This window comes from Aulostomus chinensis, chromosome 12 (assembly GCF_037954235.1).
Source record: "Aulostomus chinensis isolate RoL2024-O1b breed Wild chromosome 12, RoL_Achi_v1.0, whole genome shotgun sequence".
In the NCBI taxonomy this organism is placed as follows: Eukaryota; Metazoa; Chordata; class Actinopteri; order Syngnathiformes; family Aulostomidae; genus Aulostomus; species Aulostomus chinensis.
In genome coordinates this window covers 25,901,572-25,917,977 of record NC_141331.1, presented here as the reverse complement: position 1 = coordinate 25,917,977, position 16,406 = coordinate 25,901,572, and the positions used below count along the sequence as shown (strand labels likewise).

Genomic DNA, 16,406 nt, shown 5'->3' with positions numbered 1-16,406 from the left:
GACTTCAGGTCCCTTACTGACAGCTTTTTGGGACCAACCAACCAAATTATTCCATCTGTCATATTTCTAAATTTCAAGGTTGATCAACAGACGTAGTGGAAAATGTGGGAGGAACAATTTGTTAATCCTGGCGAAATGTTTCATACACATTTATGCAGTTTCTAAACATTTTTTACCCATATTTCATACATATCTGAATGAATTAACGCTAGGAAAATATCTGAAATGTTGTCATTTCGTTAAAGTCCTATATTTATGGGACTATTTATACACTTTGATTCCTGACTGACCACTTGTGTACGTTACTTATTTGTTGATATTATTTTTTCTTCATGTGTTTTTGTTTATTTCTCATATTTTAGACTGGTTTACTGGTTATTTGATGAATGCTCGCTCGGCGACCAGCGTTCGGCTTGATCGTGTTTGTATAAAGTTGAAAAAAAAACTTAAAAAAAACCTTCAGCCCTTAATGCGCCTGCGCAGGGAAGAGCGGCGGATTGGCTCTCTGCTCTCGGTCATACGTGTGTGGAAGAATAACAACAGGAAACCAACATGGCTGCCGAGAGCGATGTGAGTTTTCCTCCTGTAAATAACTCGCGTTTGAAGATAATTTTTGTGGTTTCTACGGACTTTTCTCATTTACAACAACAGAACGGAACATTTCTGTGTCATATCCGTGTTTTTTCTCTCTTCTAGCCGGAAGCGGAGGTGTTTGAGATCACCGATTTCACCACCGCCTCAGAGTGGGAACGGTACGCTAGCGTTTTGCTGTCGTAAATATTCCGTTAACCCTCTAAATTGATGTTAATATTACAAGTATCGAGGTATTCGTGTCTAATGAGAGTGTGACAACGGCCCGTCTGCTCTATGATACCCACATACTCCCTGTTGGTAACGGTTGCGTACAACCCCCTTGTTTCGATGATACATCTTTTTTTCCCTGTGAATTCGAGGTCGGATTGAACGTTTGAGTCACTTCCACATGGCTCGTGCAGCCGTTGACCACGCCTGAGACTCCGTCACGATGTTGCATCCGTGGCAGGTTCAGGTGATGTTGTCTTGTCCGCGGGCAGAGCCAGAGGACAGCATCCATAGAGGCACGCGTCAAACTGTGAAAACACAGGAGGAAGAGTACTCAAAGTTTTATTCCTAAGTACTTTGCAGGAAAACTGCCACTGAAGAGTAGAGGACCACCGGACTGCCAGGATACCAGGACCTGGTACACCGATGAGAACGACCCTCCGTTCCATCAGCCTGTACCCAAAGCTTCTAGTCTAACGCTGACGACCAGTCGCAGCTGGAACACAGCTGGTCCTGTTGCACTCCGGTTTCCACCTGGTCCCCTTGACCAGATGGAAGAAGCTGAGGTTGTCAGAACAGCGGAGGGGCGTCACCCCTGGAGGTGTCGCTGGCTATCTGCTGTAACTGGGCTATGCAGGGGCTGGAGGCCCAGTCTCCCTGACTGGACCATTCAGCGCTCTGGCTTCATCCATTTCTGCCCAAACATAATTGTTATTACCAATATGTCCACCCTCAAGTTAATTATGACTTAACTTGATAGAACTACAGTAGAACCATGATATTTTAAAGCAACTTCCGGTTGAATGTCTGTGCAGCTGCACCCAAAAGATGGATCTCATTCTCAAACAAACGCATCAAGTGGGCATGATGGGCCTTATCTTGCTTTTAATATAAATCATCTTGGTGGACGTTGAAAGTGATTAATCAGCCGTTCACTCTGGAGTCTACAGGAGTCTTTGTGAGGTGGAAGAGAAATAAAAAAGCAAACCATGTCAGGGAAATTCTCCTTGTAGACCGTTGAGAGTTGCTAATTCTCTGAAGAATCACAGACTCGGTGTGATGAGTCAAGTCTCTTTGATGCATGCAGCATGGAGAGAAGACTGCTGAGTGCTCTCTGCTGATCTTTACAATGTCTCAACCTTTATACCATCAACAACAAAGGGCAGATGGTTTCCCCATCCCAGCAACGACTGTATCACCTGTTCATCAGCTGCTTCTCACCTCCTCCCCTTCATCCTGTCTGCTGCTGTTGTCCATTTGTTCCTTGAGGTCAGGAGATGGCCAGAGAAACTCATGGGATTGACAACATGCTTTCTGAGACTAATACTCCTAATCCACAGGCTCTGTTCATTTCATTCCTACAAACACAAAGGAACATCAGGCACCCGATGCCTTCACGTCGTGTTCCACTCATCAATCTGCAATAATCTTGTTCAGTGTTATTAAACATTTGAATTAAAAGAATGAAGAGTACTGCTGAGAGGCAGACAGACCAGGTGTTTCATTCCTGAGTTGGTTCACATTCAGTTGTCGGTGTAGTTATTAACATGAGACGACGTACATCAAACCCTGCTGCTGACACGCAACTCACTTCCTCTGCCTGCAGGTTCGTGTCCAGGGTTGAGGAAGTTCTGAATGACTGGAAGCTGATTGGTAACTCGTGCAAGAAGTCGTCCCCAGAGAAGGTACCTGCCCTGAAGTCCACTTAGCTGGATGCTGTGAGTGAGGAGTGTCATGCTGCTAGCTGAGTCTTCACCCTCACTGTTGTTGTCCTGTGAGAACAGGGGGAATACACCACTGGCACCTGGGAGGAGAAGTCTCAGGACATTCATTTTGCTGATTTTAAGTTCTCCATCCTACATTATTACCTGAAGCAAGGACAGCAGAAGGACAATGGGGTGGACGAGCTTGAGGAAGGTATGAATGAGCCCTTCTCTTGTTTCAGTGGGTTTTTTTTCTGAAACACTTTGAATATTAGATACTTTGAGATGCTGTTATTTTTTTATGTCATAAGTGCATAAATTTGCTATCAATCAACCAGTAAATGCAACCCAGAGAGAGTGTTCCTGGTGCAGTGCTGGGGGGCCCTGGGTGTGTGACGGTCCAAACCTGCCTGTATGACTGGTCTCAGCATTCTCACTCTAATCTGGAGGTTTGGACTTTCAGCTTGGATCTTGATGATATCACAGAGCATCACAGCTTTCCAGCTCTCTGTGATCCGTCCCCTCTGTGTGGCCCACATGTGAAGTGTGGATGAACTGGTCAGCAGTTTGCTCCCCCTCCTTCCAGCCAGAACAGTTTCCTGCTTTCAGAGTTACGCCAGCAGAGGGAAATATCACGTCGTTAAAAATAGGGGGAGAGGTTAATCATGCCGCGTTCATGTTGAGTACAAATATTCAGTGGAGCGCTGAACTCCACTCAGGTTGTGTGTGGAGGTGTTTGTGTTCCTGATTGGCTCTGCTGCTCTCTGACTGAGCATCAATGCTAACGTTAGCCTGTGTGAAGAACTCATCCACCCAGCACCCGTATTGGCATTTACCTCCACTTGTTGCCTTTTAAATGATCACGAGCTGCAAGGAGGGCACGGTTCTTTTAGGGGAAGTGATTTGTATTTTTTTGAGGAGTGGCATCGTCGACATCTGCTTCACGGGGAGAAAATGTACGCCACATTTTAAGATCATCCCTGTTCTCACTCTCTGTTTCTATTTCTCGCTGTCTCTCTCTATCTCTCTCTCTCTGTCTCCTTCCTCTCATCATGAAGTGAAAAAAAAAACTTGTGGGCAAAATTGTGAAAGTTACATCAGTTTTGTGTTCCATCCCAACAGTCTGAGCACGACTGACTGAGACCACTCCTTCTTTTACAGAGGCCAGAAGTCGTGGTCTGTGACTCGTTATTGTGACAACTTGTCATCTGATCCGTGTCAAACTTCTGCCTTGTTGAGGCCTCAGCAAGTAAAGCAGGAAGTGGTGTTTTGAGAAGCTCTGACAGTGAGAGTGACTGAGGTCAAAGTCAGTGAATGTCAGGGAGGTGGTGTGATGTCACATTAAACATCGCTTTGCTGTCAAGTCAAGTCAGGTTTATTTGTGTGTCACCAAACCCCAACCAAAGTTCTGTCCTGACTCTGTCCAAGTAGAGCAGGTCCAGCACCTCCCTCCTTCAATGAACCTCCACCCAACAATTCTCCATCAGCAGCACATCCTGCAACAGCAGCCACCAGAACCTTCCTTTACCAGCAGGAAGGTGGAGCAGATCCAGGATCAGTGGGGACGGAGAGAGAGCAGGAGAGCAGGACAGAGACAAAGACAGAGAATGGAGGAAGACAGAGAGACAGAAGGAGAGAGAGGGACAGATATAAAGAGAGATAAAGGAGGAGAGACTGATGGACAGAGACAAAGACAGAGAATGGAGGAGGAGAGAGAGACAGAAGGACAGAGAGGGACAGAGATAAAGAGAGAGAAAAAGGAGGAGAGACTGATGGACAGAGACAAAGACAGAGAATGGAGGAAGACAGAGACAGAAGGAAAGAGAGGGACAGAGATAAAGAGAGAAAAAGGAGGAGAGACTGAAACAACGGGCAGCACACTAGAGAAAGAAGTGGGGATGTAGTAATGACATCACTTCATGATTGGATGGTTTTGATGTTTTGTGATGTCCTGCTGCTCAAACAACAGGTTTTGCACAAATTTAATTTAATTTACTGAGTCCTTCCTTGTGCCTCTGTATTTCCATCTAAAAGTTAAGAGATAAAAGAATGCAGCTTGTTGATTGGGTGTCTGACGAGCTCCTGCTCTGGTGTCCAGATTCCTTCCCTTTGGCAATGCAGGACCTGCTGTGCACCAACAACGACTTCCCTCCACGAGCCCACTGCCTGGTCAGATGGTGAGTTCATGCGTTCATGTTCACTAACATTGGGCCTGCATCATGAAACAGGATGTAGGGTTAGGGCAGTTTCGATACATGCAGTTGCTGACAAATACTTGTGTGCAGCAGGAACTTTCCTTTTTTGATGTTGTCTGGTTATTTGAGGTGTGTTCGTGATTCAACACTACATATTGTTGGTAAAGAAATTTTCCAACCACACATCTACAGTTTTCAGTCATTGTTTCTCTCGTGCACAGATTTATTCCTGCACTCCTGATCTGACATGGTATTTTAGGGCCTCGACTGTGTAAATGCACTATTGACTGGGCTGCATTTTCATTTAGAAGAGGAGGGATTCATCAGGATGCCACAGTTCATTTCTGACTGGTTCCAATATTCCAATGTTCAGCTGTAGAGACTTATAGAGGACACAGGGATGAGAAATTCTAATTTTGAGAGGGCAAACCTGGGCTGTTTGCCAGGGCTGCTAATGTGTGTGTCTAACTGTAGCTTTGTCTGTGGGGACAGGTTCGGCATACGTGAGTTTGTGGTCGTATCACCTGGAAGCAACTGTGAGGCTATTATCAGCGAGTCCAAATGCAATCTGCTTCTCAGCTCCATCTCCATTGCTCTGGCCAACAGCGGCTGGTGAGGCACCTTCATGACTCACAGTACAACCACACGAATGACACCGATCAGTGCTATTAAGATGAACCGGGGCTCAGAATTGCTCTGCACAAAAGAAATCAATCAGAACAATGAACACCATCGTGCCTTCTTGACCCGCCGCCCAACAAAGGTGCACGGCAAAATACTACTGAACTGTACTGTGACGTGTTAAATGCTGTCTTTCCCTTTTAGTTTCTTTTACTTCAAGTGCTTCAACATTCTTTGCTTACATGTTAAGAATGTTCTTTTTGGACAGAGTGGTTTACAAAGACATCACTTTGTCACCTCTCTTGAGCGCATTTTACTCTGGTGTATAAAACACAAGTACAGAGTCCTCATGCCTACAGGAGAGTTGGGGCTCAAGTCACTTGAAAAAGCAAAAGCACTCACACATTGTCCTCCCTGGTACAAGAGAGGCGTTGTTACAAAGAACATCTTCAAGAGAACGTTAGGTCAGTGTCAGAGTGTAGCATCAGTGGGGAGCTGACCCACTCGGTGCTGAGATCGTATGTGTGTGATGGCTGGTCACAGTAATTCTAGAGATGTAAGATGTCAAATTTCACATATGATATTATGCGTTATCTACCAAATTATCAAGTTGTATGATATTTCCTATTATTGACATTTTAATTTGATTAGCCAAAAATGTCATCATCTCATATCTGTCCTCTGTCTCGTGCACCTAGCCAGGTCCCCGTGTTTGTGCAGATCCAGCAGAAGTGGAGGCGGATGTACGCTGGAGAGTGCCAGGGACCAGGTGTACGTACTGACTTTGAGATGGTCCACCTCCGCAAAGTGCCAAGCCAGTACAACCACCTGTCTGGGCTGCTTGACATCTTCAAATCGAAGACAGTAAGTTCAACAGACACACATTACAACTAGACATACACTCAGAATTACATAAAATCATACTTCTGAAATGAGGGACCTACTGATCTACATGAATGGTTAGTCTGTAGTACCAGGAAAGTCCATCAGGACCAGGGCCCGACCGATATGGATTTTTTGGGTCCAATGCCAATTTCGATATTAGGGAATTACAAAAACTCTGATAACTGATACATCGGCTGATTATTTATTTTTTACAGTTTTTATATAAAAAAGACAACCTACCTGCTTTTGATGGCTTCAATGTAGATCCAAACAGGTGTTACAAAGAGTTTAATTGAAGGGCACCACCCGCTGTCACCTCGGTAAACATAAAGAAGTCTCTGACAGTGTCAACTTTTACAAAGTAACACATTTATTGCAGTAGAATTCATGGTCGGCTGTCACTGGTGTGTATCACATCGCCCAGTGTCTCATTAGGAGGTCAGTGAGTGTGTGTCTGCAGGTGAGAGGCAGGAGGACACGCGGCGTCAGAAACGTCTCTGGTAACACAGGATTTGAAATGCGCCTCTCCATATCTTCTCAACCTGCGTTCACATTTTCTTTCCTCCATGAAGTTGTAACTTCAACCAGAAACGCTTTTTCCTCCTCAAAGCCATAAGTTCAAAAACACAGTCCGCGTGCTGAGAATAAACGCAGCCCACCACGGTTTTAGCAAGGCAACGAAGCGTCGTTCTGATCTGCTCCGGTCTGATCTCATCTGGTAGCAGCAGCTGCCTGAGTGACCGTAACATTACCTTGAGGTACTGTAACGGGCGATGCAGTGGTCCTCACCGTGGCCCCCCAGCAAGAAGGTTGTGGGTGGAGCCCCGGCTGTAGCACAGGGTCTTTCTGTGTGGAGTCTGCATGTTCTCCCTGTTCCTGCTGGGTTCTCTCCGGTACTCCAGCTTCCTCCACAGTCCAAAGACATCAAGAGGGGACCAGGTTAATCCAGACTCTAAATTGACCGTAGGCGTGGCTGGGAGAGCCAATGGTTGTCTGTCTCTTTGTGTTGGCCCTGCCATGGACTGGTGACCCATCCAGAGTGAACCCCACCTCTCACCTGAAGGGAATGAATGAGGTTCATCTGGAAAAAACTCCAAAACATGACAAACTACAAAAAGAAATCCACCCCCTCTCCTGACAGCGACAGTCAGCTTCCTGACACACTCAACACTTTCTATGGGAGCTTTGAGCAGGCTCCACCTCAGATTATACAGAACGACCATGTTGATCCTTCTCACAAAGGCGAAGACAGACAAGACAGGGACAATGAGCCTTGTCTGAGGACTGTAGGGGAGGAGAACCAAAGATGGCGTCTGTTCAGTAGACCTGCTGATCGGCATGAGCAGACCGTCAGTGGACAGAGGTGGAGGCCTCCCCGTGGCGATGGTTATCGATGGAGAAATTGCCAGTCGTGCTGTGACATCATGAATTGGTGGAGGCCCGGAACTAGCGGGGAAGCTAGTCATAGGTGGGAGCTATCAAATATTTATTCTCACAATAATGAACTAAACAGTGCTTGGAACAAGCCTGAGCAGGCCAGAGGTGAGGTCTGGAGGCCTTCCTGTGATGGTGGCCGCAGAAACACAGAGAACTGCTTCAGCAGCCACCACACTAGAGCAGACAGGAGTTCCTGGTGGAGGCCAGATGAAGGATCCCCAAGGAGGCCCAGAGACTCTCGGGAGGACTCCTATCAAGATGAGCGACGTGACATCGGCTCACGGAGAGTGTAGAGTAGAATAAGAGTGCTGCGATCGATTAGCCTCCGATTGTAACCCGCCGATATGGACTTTTAATGATTTTATAGGCCAGTGAGTGGCTGCTGATAATGAGAGTTGTGCCGGACACCTTCTCTGTGTCTGTGAAAACTGTGTCAGTTTAGTTGTGTTTGAACGCAATAGGGTGGGCACCCTGACCCTCCCTTGAGGCAGCCTGAAGTAGCTCCAGGGTGGCTGTCGAAGATGGGTGCTGTGGGGTAGCACTGCCTGGACTCAAGCCGCTCAGGAGCAGCAGCTGGGGCAGGAAAGGCTTCCTAGTGAGATGCCATGGCAGGGTGTTGATGGTTTTGTTTAAGGATGGTTGTCCTGTTCTGAGACGTGGCTGTGGAGCAAAGCTGCTAATGCGTCAGGCTGGCAGGGCTCAAGCAGTTTCCTGCCTGTTCACTAGCAGTGCACCTAGAACTGTGTAGACGTTCCAGGAGTTCACGGAACTGACAAAGGTTCCACGTGGTATTGTTATCAACTAAACCATTGTTTGCAGAGTGTAAATGCTACAGTCGTCGAGTGTGTGTGATTGTGTGTTTGTCAACCACACAGAGGTTGATTTCTTCTGTTCCTCTCTCTCCTGTCAGGGATGCACCCTGTCACCTCTACCTCCAATCAACATCGCCATCCGGTTTACCTACATTCTCCAGGACTGGCAGCAATACTCATGGCCACAGCAGCCTCCAGGTACACACATACAGAACCAAGGATAATATGGTTCTTTGTGGTGGCCAGTGGGTCTCTGCCTGCAAGTATGTTCATATATATCTGTCTAGCAGAAGGATGGTAACAGGATGGCGAGGTCTGCTGGCTTCAGCACACAGCAAACATCTGGCTACGCCAGACAAAAGCCAGTGTCTGTTTTGACCTCAAAGTGGTTGAGAGAAACTCAATGTGGGCTCAGTGGAACATGGAAAGCTACTCAACAAAGTTACTTTCAAAGGGACAGAAGGAAGTTCCTCCTTTCATAAACATAGCATTATTTACATTACAGGAAAAATGCTTTGAACAGTTCTTCATCCATATAATATTTGTTGGCTCTAAGTTAATGAGCTGAGCTGTTGGAGGATCTCTGTGGAGACTTGCTCTCAGGCCAAAAACCAGAATTTCAGTTTTACTGGAATTTGGGTCAGGGTTTAACCCTGCTCGTATTATAAATCAATGATACTCACAATTAAATGCTATCTTTGTCACCTCCCTGGCAGATTTTGACACCCTCCATGGAGGTGAGGTGGGAGGGGTGGAGTTTGGGAACCTTCCATTTGGAGCCTGTGAGGAAACAATCAGGTAAAAATGTTATACATAACGTAAACCACAAACCAACATGATGGTTTCACTCTAGACTTCAGGTTCACCAATCTTTGTATAATAGAGAAGTTACTCTGTGTGTGTGTGTGTGTGTTTTTCAGCGAGCTTCATCTTGCAACCACTTGGCCGCACTTGACAGAGGGAATAATTGTGGATAATGATGTGTACAGGTAAGGCTGCTGTGAGCTTAACTACACTGCTCCTGGTCTCCCTGCAACAATCATGTGCTCTCACCAGTAAATGGTTCCTAACTCCTCCTGAGTTCTACGTTCTATTGGCCTGACTTGTTACTCCTAGAATCTAGGGACGTGAACAGCGTGCTACCCAGGCGGAGGCTGCAATAGCAAACTTTTAATGAAAAGTTCACGTGATGTTTTCAGATGGACATTTGTGTGTCTGGGTTGTTTTATGAAGCCTTTTCTTAAAAGGAGACAACGATCGTTTGGATTCTTGAACGGATCCGACTAGGAGACTCCCCAGCCTGTTCATGAGGAATCGCTGGCCGTAAATGAATCCAAGAACGCTGTTGTCGACCTGCTGTTCTTCCTCAGAGTCAAGGGAGAACTTCTGTTGTGATTTGGTGCTCTACAAATGGAACCGACTTGACAGGATTGCTGTTTATTAGTCTTATATATTGTATAGGATATTACTCAGTCTGCTCTTGCAACAAGGTGTATTATTTAACAATGCCATGCTTGTTTCTCTGGCCCGGCAGTGACCTGGACCCCCTCCAAGCTCCTCACTGGTCAGTCCGAGTCAGGACAGTGGAAAACCCTCAGTGTTTACTGGGTAAGATGGACCTCTGGGTGTCCGCCTGATTCCTCTGCAGTTTGAATCAGAATGATTCATCTGTTTGTAACAGTCTTTTGAACATTTGATTTTTGCCATATTCAAAATAATCATGTGTTTCATCATTCAGTAATACACACTCCCAGTCAAAAGACACAGCTTCTCTTTGTTTTTTCTTTATTTTCATGACTGCTTACATTGCAGATTCTCACTGAAGGCATCAAAACTATGAATGAACACACATGGAATCATGGCGTAAACAAAAGAGTGTGAAATAACTCACAAGTTTGATGTTCTAGGTTCTTCTGAACAGCCTCCCTTAGCTTTGACTCCTGCTCTGCTCACTCTTGGCGTTCTCTCCATGAGCTTCATGAGGTCATCACCTGAAATGGTTCTCCAACAGTCTTGAAGGAGTTCCAGAGGTGCTGAGCACTTGTTGGTCCCTCTCATCCCAAACATCTGGACTGGGTTCAGGTCAGGTGACTGGAGGCCAGGTCATCACTCTCCTTCTTGGTCAAACAGCCCTCACACAGCCTGGAGGTGTGTTTGGGTCGTCGTCTTGCTGAAAAATCAGTGACGGTCCTACGAAACACAAACTGGATGAGATGGCGTGTTGCTGCAGGACGCTGTGGTAGCCATGCTGGTTCAGATCTCAAACGTGGACTCAGACCAGAACCCAGATGTCCTCTGCTCTGGTGTCCACTCCTTGTGTTTTTGGGCCAAAACAAATCTCGCCTGCTGGTTGCTTCTTAGTCGTGGTTTCCTAGCAGCTGTTGGACCATCATGGCCTGATTAGCGCCGTCTCCTCTGAACAGTTGGTGTGGAGACGTGTCTGCTACCAGAACTCTGAGGCGTTCATCTGGGCTCCAGTCTTAGGAGCTGTTAACTGGTGATTCTGAGGCTGGGGACTGGGAGGAACTCCTCCTCAGCAGCAGAGGAGACTCTCGGTCTTCCTCTCCTGGGCTGTCCTCATGTGAGCCGGTTCCATTGATGTTTTTTGCGACTGCACTTGGGGACACATTCAAAGTTTTTACAGTTTTCTGGACTGACTGGCCTTCAGTTCTTAGAGCACTGATGGACCGTCGATTCTCTCTACTGAGCTGATGGTTCCTGCCATGGCATGAATTCTAGCAGTGGTCAAACAGAGCTGTCAGCTGTGTAGCAGCCTGACTTCTGCTCAACTCAACTAATGCTCCTAACCAGTAAGAAGGCAAGAAACTCCACCACTGAAGCCTGACAAGGCGAACCTGAGAGGAGAAACCATTTCAGGTGATGACATCATGAAGTTCCCTGAGAGACGGACGAGGGTTTGCAGCGCTGCAGCAACGCAAAGGGAGGCGACTTTGAAAAAAATCTAAAATATAAAACACATCTACAGTCATTTAACAATTTTGTCTTTGCAAAATAATTCCATATATCTTGCTTCATAGATTTAATGTCTTCAGTATGAATCTACAACATAGACAGTAGCAAAAATAAAGAAAAAACATTGAATGAGAAGGTGTGTATATATATATATATTTTTTTTTTTTTTTTGGAGAAAATAAAGAGAGCAAAGCCCCGACTTGTACTGTACATATATATACATATATATATATATATATATATATATATATATATATATATATATATATATATATATTTATATTTATATATACATACATATATATGTGTGTGTGTATATGTATAAGTATATACATATATGTATATACTTATACATATATATGTATATACTTATACACACACACATATATATGTATGTATATGTGTATATGTGTATATATGTATATGTGTATATATATGTATATATATGTATATATACATATATATGTATATATATGTATATATGTATATATATGTATATATACATATGTATATGTGTATATATATATATGTATATGTGTATATGTATATGTGTATATATATATATGTATATGTGTATATGTATATGTGTATATATATATGTATATGTATATATATATGTGTATATATATATGTATATGTATATATATATGTGTATATATATATATGTGTATATATATATGTGTATATATATATGTGTATATATATATGTGTATATATATATGTATATATATATATATGTATATACATATATATATATGTATATATATATATATGTATATATATATATATATGTATATATATATATATATGTATATATATATATATATGTGTGTATATATATATGTGTGTATATATATATATGTGTGTATATATATATATATGTGTGTATATATATATATATATGTGTATATATATGTATATATATATATATATATATATGTGTGTACAGTACAAGTCGGGGCATTGCTCTCTTTATTTTCTCAACACGTTTTCCGGTGCTGCTGTGCTGCCCTTTAAGAGGTTTTAGCAAATTTGATGTTGAGTTTTTGCCACACGGTTGACGAAGGAGGAGAAAGTTCCTTGGAAGTTGGCTAATAAAACTCAAAATAATGGCTGTACTTCCAACTAATGACCGTCTGGTTCTCTCCTCCCTCCATGCCTGGTTTGTTTATGCTAGCAGCTGTCGTAGCATCACACCCACACACGTGATGTCATCCATCTGAGACTTATAGGATCGGAAAAGCTTCTCTTTTTATAGTTTAGATGACAAAAACACTGACTTCTATTAGCGATGATGTAACACCGCAGTCACGTCTTGTGACTTGGATTAGTAGCAATGATTTAAGTATCGCCTGGAAATTTCAATACCTTAAATTCCTCCATTACTTAGAAACGTGTTACTGCCCAACACTGATCATGTCACATGGTCTCTGCTCATGGTTCCTTACCCGTGTAGCTTCTTCGAAGTATTTAACCTCTTCTCATCTCTCCTTCAGGTGACTTTCTCACAGAGTTCCTAAAGCTCTGTTGGAGGAAGGAGTCTGCAGAAGAGGTTCTTGGAAGAGGATTGGCCGAGGAGGAGAGCAAAGGTCAGGGGTTACTGGGGTTGGGGGCACTGCTTGTCACTACAGTGTAACTCGCACACCAGAGTCCTGTTCCCAATACAGAATGACCCCAAATGTTTGTTTATAAAAAGCGATTTTATTTGAAAATAAAATCTTTTAAATAGAATGATGAATATTCTTAATTTGAAATTGAAATTGACCAGTAATTCAATGTGCTGTCATTTGATTAAAAAATGTTAGAGGAATTAATCAATATAACATCTTGTATTTAATCAAAAGATGAAAATACTAGGGTTTAGTTGTATTTTTGGAGGGGATGTAAGAAAAAAATAAAAGTCCCAAATATCTCAGTATCACACAGAGTTGCATGATAACCAGTTAGAAGAATGTTTGTTTCAACTTTATAGTTTTTAACTCCAAGTGCTGAGCGAACCTTCACAAAACATTGCTGCTGTTCCAGTGACATCACACTTGGAGCAGTGGAAGAGATTTTGTTGCTATTCACCTCCAACGATGTGAATAAGCTACTTTGGCAAACAGTCAAGTACAAACAAATCTTCTGATTACTGCTTTTACTGTCCACATGGAGAACCTTTGGTGTTGTCGTCAGAGTCCTAAATCTTCTGTGCGGTCTCACCGGATGGATGTTTTGTCAGTGGCAGCCATTTCTTTTCTGTTGCCGAACAAAACGCCGCGGTGTCGGTGGCTCCGTTGGTTCATTTATGCCCACAGTACCAGGCTCAGCACAGTGGAATAAGACTACAAGTTTGAGGTTTTCACTGATGAATGTGTGCAGAAACACTGAGGTGGCAGCTGCTCAATGTAACTGTGAAACTGTTGGTTTCCCTGCAGAAAATAGTGACATCAGCTCTGCTCTGTCCAAGCTGACGGAGCCCTCAGCAACAGTGCCGATCTCCAAACTCTCTGTTTCCAACATGGTGCATAACGCACGAAAGCACATCCGACGCCATCGACGCGTTGATGAGTCGCCGCTAAACAATGACATACTCAATTCCATTCTCCTGGTAAGTGTCGTCCAGGGCTGTCACCCCCACAGAAAACGAGCACGGCCATGGAAGCTGGAGGTGATAAAAGACAGATTCAACGCTTGAGGTTCACGCTACTTTGAGCAAGCAGCCAAGATTTTGTTGCATGAGGCTTCACGACTGGAAGGTCCAGCCTGTAATATGAAAGGCAGTGGGACATTCCAGGGAGCTGTAGCTTCGAGCAGGACACCAGTACCTTACCCCCCCCCCCCCCGCTTTGAACTTGATATTGAGTTGCAGTTAAATGTTTAAGCGTCGCTGTGCTTAGTTTTTCTTTTTTCCTCTTTTCTTCTCAGTATCTCTTCCCAGATGCTGCAGTGGAGAAGTCGTCAGAGAACAGCAAGAATAGAAGTGCTCAGTCAAACGCCTCTGGGCAGGCAGAGAAAGAGAAAAACACCAAAGACGTAGGTTCAGTGTCTTCCTCTGGCGGTCCTCTTTGCTGCTTCCTCTTCTGTTTCATGTTACGACGAATCATCTCATCTGTCCTGTTTTTCTGAAGATTTTTTAAGGAGTGAGGCTGCATGTTATTGTCCTGAACTGAGCTCCCCTGTCCTTGGATCGTAGTATTTTAAACACAACTTTAAAATAATGTCGTCGTTTACCGCTTATTCCTTACTAGTAAGGGTCGCGGGGGGGGGGGGGGGGGGGGCTGGAGCCTATCCCAGCATCTACGGGCGAGAGGCTGGGTTCACCCTGGACAGGTCGCCAGTCCATCGCAGGGCCAACACACAGAGACGAACAACCATTCACACTCACATTCACACCTACGGTCAATTTAGAGAATCAATCAGCCTCGTCCACTCTTGATGTCTTTGGACTGTGGAGGAAGCTGGAGTACCAGAGAGAACCCAGCAGGAACAGGGAGAACATGGAGACTCACACAGAAAGATCCCGCGCCCGAGCCGGGACTCGAACCCGGAACCTTCTTGCTGTGAGGCCACAGTGCTAACCACTGCACCACCGTGCAGCCCTTTAAAATAATGTGTGTATTGAAAAAAAATTAACATTGATGACGAAAATCTAATAATGAAACAGACTTTAAAAATACCAGTCAAATTGAAACCAAAATGATCAGACGTAGAGAGCTGACAAGTCCAAAGTCAGAGTAAGAATATACATGGTGAAATTCTTTTAAAATACCATAATCCAAGAGAGGGTTCCTCACTTTGGAGGTGGAAGATGTAAGACCATTAGTTTGAACATAAGATAAAATGTAGTTATTGACACAAGAAGGTGCTGGAAACTAACAAGCAAAAATTACGAGCTCAAAGCACAGGGAGCTGGCGGTGGTGCGGGCAGTCCAACGGCACCTCTCTTCTTACCAGCCAAAATCTGAATTATTGATGTTGGCTGGAATTTTCCTTCTGCGCAGGAAAAATTCTCGCTGAATGAGAGAAATTAGCAAGAAGTATGAATAAGAAAATCAACCTAAAATAAAAACCTACTTTTGTGTCCTTGTAAGAATGCGTCTACAACCACTCTTTCTAAAAGTAGGATGGAGTCTCCAAGTAACAACATTTTAGCCAACATTTAAACTCCAGCCGAGGCAGGGAGATCAATCTTTACGCGCTCGCTTTGTTTGAAACATTTTAACGGCCTCACTTGCAGCATCAGAGTTGTGGAGTTACAAATGTATCGCCTGTGGAAACATATTTAAAGATTTTTTCAAGTGTTTATTGAGGTGGATTAGTGTTTTCTGTGACGCTGTCCACAACGGTACAGCGCAGCACATCAAAGTTGCGTCTGTCAGCTTTTCTACACAAAAGTCCTGCTGACCCACACCTACCGAGGGGTCGACCCCGACTGCCTCATACATCCCCTGAAACAAACCTCGCACTGTAAGAAAGAGACAGAAAAGAACTTCAGGAGCTGAACATTTGTTCAGGCCACATTAATATGAAGACAAGCACTCAAATCTACATATACACCTACTGACATCTGTATTCACCCTGGTTTCTGTCCCCTCTGACTAGGACCTTTTCCTACAGCTGAAGTCAGCGCCCATCGACAGTCTGACGTACCGTCTTGCACTGTGCATGTGTCTGGTCAACTTCTACCATGGGGGCCTGCGAGCTGTTGCCCACCTCTGGCAGGAGTTTGTCCTGGAGCTGCGCTACCGCTGGGAGAACAATTACCTTGTGTATGGGTAGGCGTGACACATGGGTCCCGCTTAGTCTTTGGAGAGGGTCATCAGCATAGCGTAGTAAATAAATGACATAAATCCAGTGGAAGACATTAAGCACATTGTCTTATTCGCCAGTTGTTGGGACAGTTGTTGATGGCCATGTCTGTCTGTGTGTTAATCCACAGACTGGCCGGTGGACCTCCTGATCTTCGCTGTTGTCTTCTGCATCAGAAGCTCCAGGTA

At 44.3% G+C, this 16,406-nt stretch overlaps 1 protein-coding gene across 3 annotated transcripts in view; it reads left to right on the top strand.

Moving 5' to 3' along the window:
- The first annotated feature begins 488 nt into the window (after positions 1–488).
- rab3gap1 (RAB3 GTPase activating protein subunit 1) overlaps positions 489–16,406 on the top strand; it is a 30,880-nt gene continuing 14,962 nt past the window's right edge. For 2 of the 3 annotated variants that reach the window (XM_086220938.1, XM_086220936.1), the window contains exons 1-16: positions 489–570; positions 697–752; positions 2,408–2,486; positions 2,586–2,718; positions 4,603–4,681; positions 5,192–5,311; positions 6,019–6,184; positions 8,553–8,652; positions 9,171–9,252; positions 9,375–9,443; positions 9,989–10,062; positions 12,924–13,016; positions 13,845–14,017; positions 14,335–14,442; positions 16,012–16,184; positions 16,349–16,403. In XM_086220938.1, coding sequence (XP_086077064.1) covers positions 553–570; positions 697–752; positions 2,408–2,486; positions 2,586–2,718; positions 4,603–4,681; positions 5,192–5,311; positions 6,019–6,184; positions 8,553–8,652; positions 9,171–9,252; positions 9,375–9,443; positions 9,989–10,062; positions 12,924–13,016; positions 13,845–14,017; positions 14,335–14,442; positions 16,012–16,184; positions 16,349–16,403 — 1,578 coding nt within the window. In that variant the 5' untranslated portion in view covers positions 489–552. The remainder of the gene's footprint in view (positions 571–696; positions 753–2,407; positions 2,487–2,585; positions 2,719–4,602; positions 4,682–5,191; positions 5,312–6,018; positions 6,185–8,552; positions 8,653–9,170; positions 9,253–9,374; positions 9,444–9,988; positions 10,063–12,923; positions 13,017–13,844; positions 14,018–14,334; positions 14,443–16,011; positions 16,185–16,348; positions 16,404–16,406) is intronic. The other variant, XM_086220937.1, reaches the window with a different exon arrangement.